The 6,015-nt window shown below is 46.0% G+C and overlaps 1 protein-coding gene across 1 annotated transcript; it reads left to right on the plus strand.

Annotated features, from left to right (window-relative positions):
• Nucleotides 1–50: 50 nt before the first annotated feature.
• Nucleotides 51–3,911, plus strand: LOC132591798 (zinc finger protein OZF-like). The gene is made up of 3 exons (XM_060272232.1): nucleotides 51–183; nucleotides 459–608; nucleotides 1,905–3,911. The coding sequence occupies exons 1-3, from the start codon at nucleotides 51–53 to the stop codon at nucleotides 3,218–3,220; spliced, it is 1,599 nt and encodes a 532-aa protein (XP_060128215.1). The 3' UTR covers nucleotides 3,221–3,911.
• The last annotated feature ends 2,104 nt before the right edge of the window (nucleotides 3,912–6,015 follow it).

Below are 6,015 nucleotides of genomic sequence, written 5' to 3' on the forward strand. Positions count from 1 at the left end.
GCTTCTACCTCCCTCCCAGAAAACTGCAGCTTCTGAGCTCCTCCGGAAGGATGGAAGAGGCTGATCCTGCAAAGGTAGCGAGGATGGAAGGAGGAAGATGGATGGTAGACCTGGTCAGGCTGTCTCCTGCATTCCTCCCAACGACCTCCAAGCTTTCCCTCCCAGGACCCTCAGTGAGATCGGGTGAGTGGCAGGGAATGGAGAGGGGGACCTGGAGGGATGTTGGTAGTGAGGAAGCTCCTCGGGAAGAAAACGAGGAAGGGTACAGGGCCAGAGCTCCAGGCTAGCAGAGATAAATGGTAGAAAGAAAGGAAAGGATTTTTTTTATTGGTGGTGCAAAGAAGGTTCTGTTGGGGACTGTTGCCTCATTTGGGCTTCTTCAGGGGCAGGGGAATATCTAGGGCAGGAGAATCCCTGCAGGTCCTCTGAGGCTCCCTTTGCTTCTTTTCCCGTCCCAGGAAAATGCTTCCTGAGCTCCTCAGCAAGGATAAAAGAAACTGATCCCACAAACCGAGTGAGGATGGAAGGAGGAGGATGGACGGTTGACCTGGTCAGGCTGTCTCCCGCCACCTCTGAGTGTTCTCTCCCAGGACCTTCAGAGACATCTGGTGAGTTCCAGGGAATGGAGATGTGGGACCTGGGGAGATGTTGGGAGTGAGGAAGCTCCTCTGGCAATAAAACAAGGAAGGGCCGCAAGGTAGAAAGAAAGGAGTCTTTTTAATGGTGTTGTGTCGAGGATTCGTTTTCAGGCATGACTCCTTCTTTCTTCTCTGGTGGGCTTCAGGAGGAAGACAGCCCTCTTTTAGCATGGAAACTGTGAGCGGGAGCTCTACACATAAGGAGGCTTCCACAGCCTAGTTGGTAGCCTCACCTTGGGCAAAAGATTCCTGCATTGTAGGGGGTTGGACTAGATGACCCTCATGGTCCCTTCCAACTCTGTGATTTTATGATTCATCCAGGATTGGTTTGACCCATGGGGTGAGAATTTGGGTGCATTTTCACAGCATCTCTCTCCTCCTCCTAGCTTGCTTTCTTTGTAAGAGCTTATATGGGATGTTGAATCAGTCCCACCCCCACTAGATGCAGCACATCAAAGGCCCACAATCATCTCAGAATTAATGGGCATTCTGGAAATAATATCATACTGTATTTATTAGAAACAGGGAGACAGAAAGATGACACCGGGGAGAGTTAGCCATGATTAAAAACCATCCCTTCGCTTTGTTCTCCTTTGGCAAATGGGGGACTGAAAAGACCAGGCATCCCCAAGCTGCGGCCCTCCAGATGTTTTGGCCTACAGCTCCCATGATCCCTAGCTAACAGGACCAGTGGTCAGGGATGATGGGAATTGTAGTCCAAAACATCTGGAGGGCCGAAGTTTGGGGATGCCTGGAAAAGACTCCTCAGCAAGGAGCACTGTTGCGTTTTCAGCAACCAGTTGAGAGGGGCTTCCAAGTCTGGCTGGGATTGTAATAAATAATAATAATAATAATAATAATAATAATAATAATAATAATAATAATTTATTATTTATATCCCACCTCTCTGGCTGGGTTTCCCCAGCCACTCTGGGCTGCTCTGCTTCCAACAGAAAAATAAAACACAGTAATCTTTTGAACATTAAAAGCCTCCCTAAACAGGGCTGCCTTCAGATGCCTTCTAAAAGTCTGGTAGTTGTTTTCCTCTTTGACATCTGGTGGGAGGGCGTTCCACAGGGCGGGTGCCACTACCGAGGCGGTTCTCTGCCTGGTTCCCCGCAACTTGGCTTCTTGCAATGAGGTAACTGCCAGAAGGCCCTCGGCACTAGACCTCAGTGTCCGGGCAGAACGATGGGGGTGGAGATGCTCCTTCAGGTATACTGGACCGTAATGGGGATTATGCTCTTAATTGGGATCTTCTCTTAGTTTCAGCAGGTGGTGGACAGGACAGTTGTTCCCGGGTCTCATCAGACATAACCAAGCGAGATGAAGGCATTCTTGCGCAGCCTGATGACAGCCCTAAAATCCCTGCCCATGCAAAACACCACCAGGGAGAGAAAACAAATCAGTGCCCATTGTGTGGCAAAGCTTTCAGAAGCAAAGCTAGCCTCAACTCACATTGCACAATCCACACGGAGGAGAAAGCACACAAAGGCTTGGAGTGTGGAAAGACTTTCCCTGAGTGTTCACAACTTACTGTATACGAGCGAATCCACACAGGAGAAAAACCGTTTATATGCTCGGAGTGTGGAAAGGGCTTTAATAGTAGCAGCGCCCTCAGGAAACATTGTGGAATTCACAAGCCGGAAAAACCATCTAAATTCTTGGAGTGTGGAAAAGGCTTCCGTCACTGCTCACACCTTAAAGTGCATCAAAACATTCACACAGAGAAGAAGTCATGTGCTTGTCTAGAGTGTGGAAAGGCCTATACTAACAGCTCAGGCCTTGTATATCATCAAAAAAGTCACACAGGGGAGAAACCGTATTCCTGTTTTGACTGCGGAAAGAGTTTCCGTTGCAGCACAGGTCTTCAAACTCATCAAAAAATCCACACAGGAGAGAAGCCATATAAATGTTTGGATTGCGGAATGAGCTTCGCTCACAGCTCGAGCCTTACATCTCATCAAAAAATTCACACCGGGGAGAAATCATATAGCTGTTTGGAGTGCGGAAGAAACTTTGCCCATCTAATTAGCCTTACTTTACACAAGAGAACCCACACAGGGGAGAAACCATATAAATGCTTGGAATGTGGAAAGAGTTTCCGTCAGAGTGCACACCTTAGTTCACATCGGAGAACTCATACCGGTGAGAAGCCATATAAATGCTCAGAGTGTGGAAAGAGCTTCAGTCAGAGTTCACACCTTACTGTGCATTTGCGATACCATACAGGGGAAAAACCATATAAGTGTGTGACGTGTGGAAAGGGTTTCTGTACTCACACAGAACTTATTTGCCATCGCAGGATCCATACAGGGGAGAAGCCATATAAGTGCTTTGAGTGTGGAAAGAGCTTCAGCCAGGGTATTAGCCTTCGTATACATCAAAAAATCCACAGAGGTGAAAAACCGTATGCATGTTTTGAGTGTGGAAAGAGCTTTGGCCAGAGTTCAAGCCTTAGCGTACATATGAGAATTCACAGAGGGGAAAAGCCGTATTCTTGTTTTGAATGTGGAAAGACCTTTACTTGCAGCTCAGCTCTTCGTTCTCATCATAAAACACACGTGGGAAAGAAACCCTAAAGATGCTTGCAATATAGTAGAAAATTTGGTTTATAACCATTCAAAGAATTCATAGAAGCAAGAAGCCACAACAAACTCACACCAAGTTAAAAGTATTCACATTTTTCTCTGAAAATATAAGAGGCTGTGTCTGTTCTAGCCAGCAGCAAAGCTCAAGATCTGTTTCTCTCGTTCTTGGGTGTCTGTAGTGCATCTCAGAAGCCCCCTCAGGCCATTGTGACAGCATTTCAAATCCTGTGAGTCCTTCTGTTCTTTTCTCAAAAGAGGAATTCAAGAAGCTGAGCGAGTCACAGAAAAGAACTGGAGGATGTTGACTGTAAGGAACAGCTTTGAATATACAGTAGACGAAAGGAAGGACTAATATTTTCAAACTCTGTATGAAAGTATCTAATCTGGAAAAAGAACATGGACAGGCCCAAACATTCATGTGCTGCTTGTCAACTCCAGCAGGGTTTGGGCTGGTGCTCCTGGAGACAAGATGGCTCCTTCTCAAAGACCCTTGGTCGTTTCCAGTGAACTAGTTCATTAAGTAAAGAGGGCCAGGATTTATTGATTTGTTTTGTAATAGCCGGGTAGTTTAGAAATGTTGATAGTGATTGTGCATTCCCTTTCTTTGTTCCAGCGGTGTCCCACGTTCTCCTTGCACCTTGTAGATGGATGACAAAGGAGTAGGAATTACTCCTGTATTATTAAGGGAATCACGGAATTAGGGTTGCCAGACTCAATAGTGGACAGGACTTCTGTGCCTTTCATTGCCCTGCTCTCTTGAGTCTGGAAACGTTAAAGAGAAACCAGCAGACCCTTTGTTTAATTTCCAAGCAAAGGGTCTGCTGGTTTCTCTTTAAGGTTTCCAGACTCAAAAGAGCAGGGCAATTAAAGGCACAGAAGTCCTGTCCACTATTGAGTCTGTCCACCCTATACGGAATCCATAGAGTTCCCCGCTTTGCAGATTCAACCAGTCTAACTCTGATCTTCTAAAACGTTAAGGGCTTCTCAAAACTTTAGTTGTTTTCTTTGCTCAACAGAGGGGTCCATAAATAAAATCTTACCAGTAGAACCACCCCTTCCAATTTAGCCAGGGTTCTTTGAAGCATACAAATATTCAGGATAAACTCTGGTAGGAGTAGGAGGCCGCATGCCTCGAGTTCATTACATGCACAATTAGTGCCAACTAATGTAGATCAATTCAATCGGCAGCTGTCTACTCTCTGCAATGCGTTAAAATATATCAAACACTAATTTATTACCACAGGAAGGAAGGCGGAAATCCAGTTCAATGAGTGTTTTCATTTTGGAAATTTTAACCTACTTCTGGTCATATAATCGGATGCCTCTAGTTTTTAGGCCAGGGAAGAATTAAAACAATGCATGGCTCCATTTTGAGAACTGGATTTGGTGTTCATCCCAGAGTTTTAAAAAGTTACTTAAAGGGTGTGTGTGTTAAAATTTTGATTTTGAAATACAGTAGACACTAATAGCTAAAGAAATAAAGAAATTTCTACAATAAGCAATCATTGTGTGCCTGTGCATATTTGGGGCCAGGGGGAGGAGGTGGAAGGAAGGACTGAGGGGGTCTCAAAGAAAATAGCTGCTCCCTTCAGAGCTCAGACAGAAGGATAAGCAACATGGGATGAGGACAACATGGACAACATGGAAAGAGGCAGCTTTGCAGGGGTGGATTGGGACCACTGCTGTTTATTTTGGACATTTAATCTCCATTCAGTCAAATGATTTCTACACCAGTCAGATGGTTGGTGCTTTAAGGGAGCCCTTTGATGGCTGTGCAAATCCGCGGTTCTCCTCGTAAGTTGGGGTTTTCGGTTGTCGAAGCGCCGCTATGGCGCATGCACGAAGGGCGATTTCGCACTTCTGCGCATGCGCCGACTGCGCGTGCTGCTCTGTGCAGGCCCAGAATGCGTGTGCCGGGTGGACCTCCGGAGACGTCAACTTTGGAAGTCAAATTCTTCGGAAGTCGAAGCCTTCGGATGTCGAGGTATCACTGTATCTCCTTCACCAAGGAAGCAATTTGGATTCTCTCTTGCTGTCTGCCACAATATGGATACAGTAAATCTCTTCCATCTGCCTTACCAGGACAATCTGCACTGCCTCTTGGTCTGAGGGATTGTCTGTGGTGTTTTGACCAAAGAGCAGAGATTGGGTTGAGGGCACCAAGCTGCACTTCAGCTTCCCTCACTGAGCTGAGGGATGTGGTGGTGGTGGAGAACCGTCTCGTGATGGTGTTTTACGTTTTACGAAAAATTCGTCTTGCGAATTGCGGTTTCCCATAGGAATGCATTGAAATTCAATTAATGCATTCCTATGGGCAAAAAAAGTAAAAAAAAAAATTCAGTGCATTCCTATGGGATTCGCTACACGAATTTTTCGCTATAAGAAAAGACCCGTGGAACGAATTAATTTCGCCTAGCGAGGCACCACTGTATTGGAAGCCACCTAGAGTGGCTGGAGGAACCCAGTCAGATAGGCGGCATGTAAACAATAAATTTATGTATGTATGTACCGGTATGTATGAGATAGATGACCCCCTTGTTTCTCCTTCCACCTTCTGGGAAATGAAATTGTTGGAGAAGCGATGGAGGAAATTGTTGGAACGATGAGAGAGAGAGAGAGAGATCCCGGGGGAGGGGGGCGTCCAGTTAGGCTGCACTACATTTTAATGGACTGCTTTGAAATAACTTCAGCAACAGATTTTTTTTGGGGGGGAATCACCCCCAACCGCCCTGTATTTTCCCAGAGAAAAAGGTTGCAACCCTTCTTTATGGGGTCCCGTGAAGCAG

This window comes from Zootoca vivipara, chromosome 2 (genome assembly GCF_963506605.1).
Source record: "Zootoca vivipara chromosome 2, rZooViv1.1, whole genome shotgun sequence".
In the NCBI taxonomy this organism is placed as follows: domain Eukaryota; kingdom Metazoa; phylum Chordata; class Lepidosauria; order Squamata; family Lacertidae; genus Zootoca; species Zootoca vivipara.

Bases quoted from the DNA above. Each gene is read 5' to 3' on its own strand.
- LOC132591798 (XM_060272232.1), top strand. From the start codon at position 51: ATGGAAGAGGCTGATCCTGCAAAGGTAGCGAGGATGGAAGGAGGAAGA. The intron at 184-458 runs GTGAGTGGCAGG...TTCCCGTCCCAG, and splicing joins AGGACCCTCAGTGAGATCGG to GAAAATGCTTCCTGAGCTCC. The intron at 609-1,904 runs GTGAGTTCCAGG...ATCTTCTCTTAG, and splicing joins AGGACCTTCAGAGACATCTG to TTTCAGCAGGTGGTGGACAG.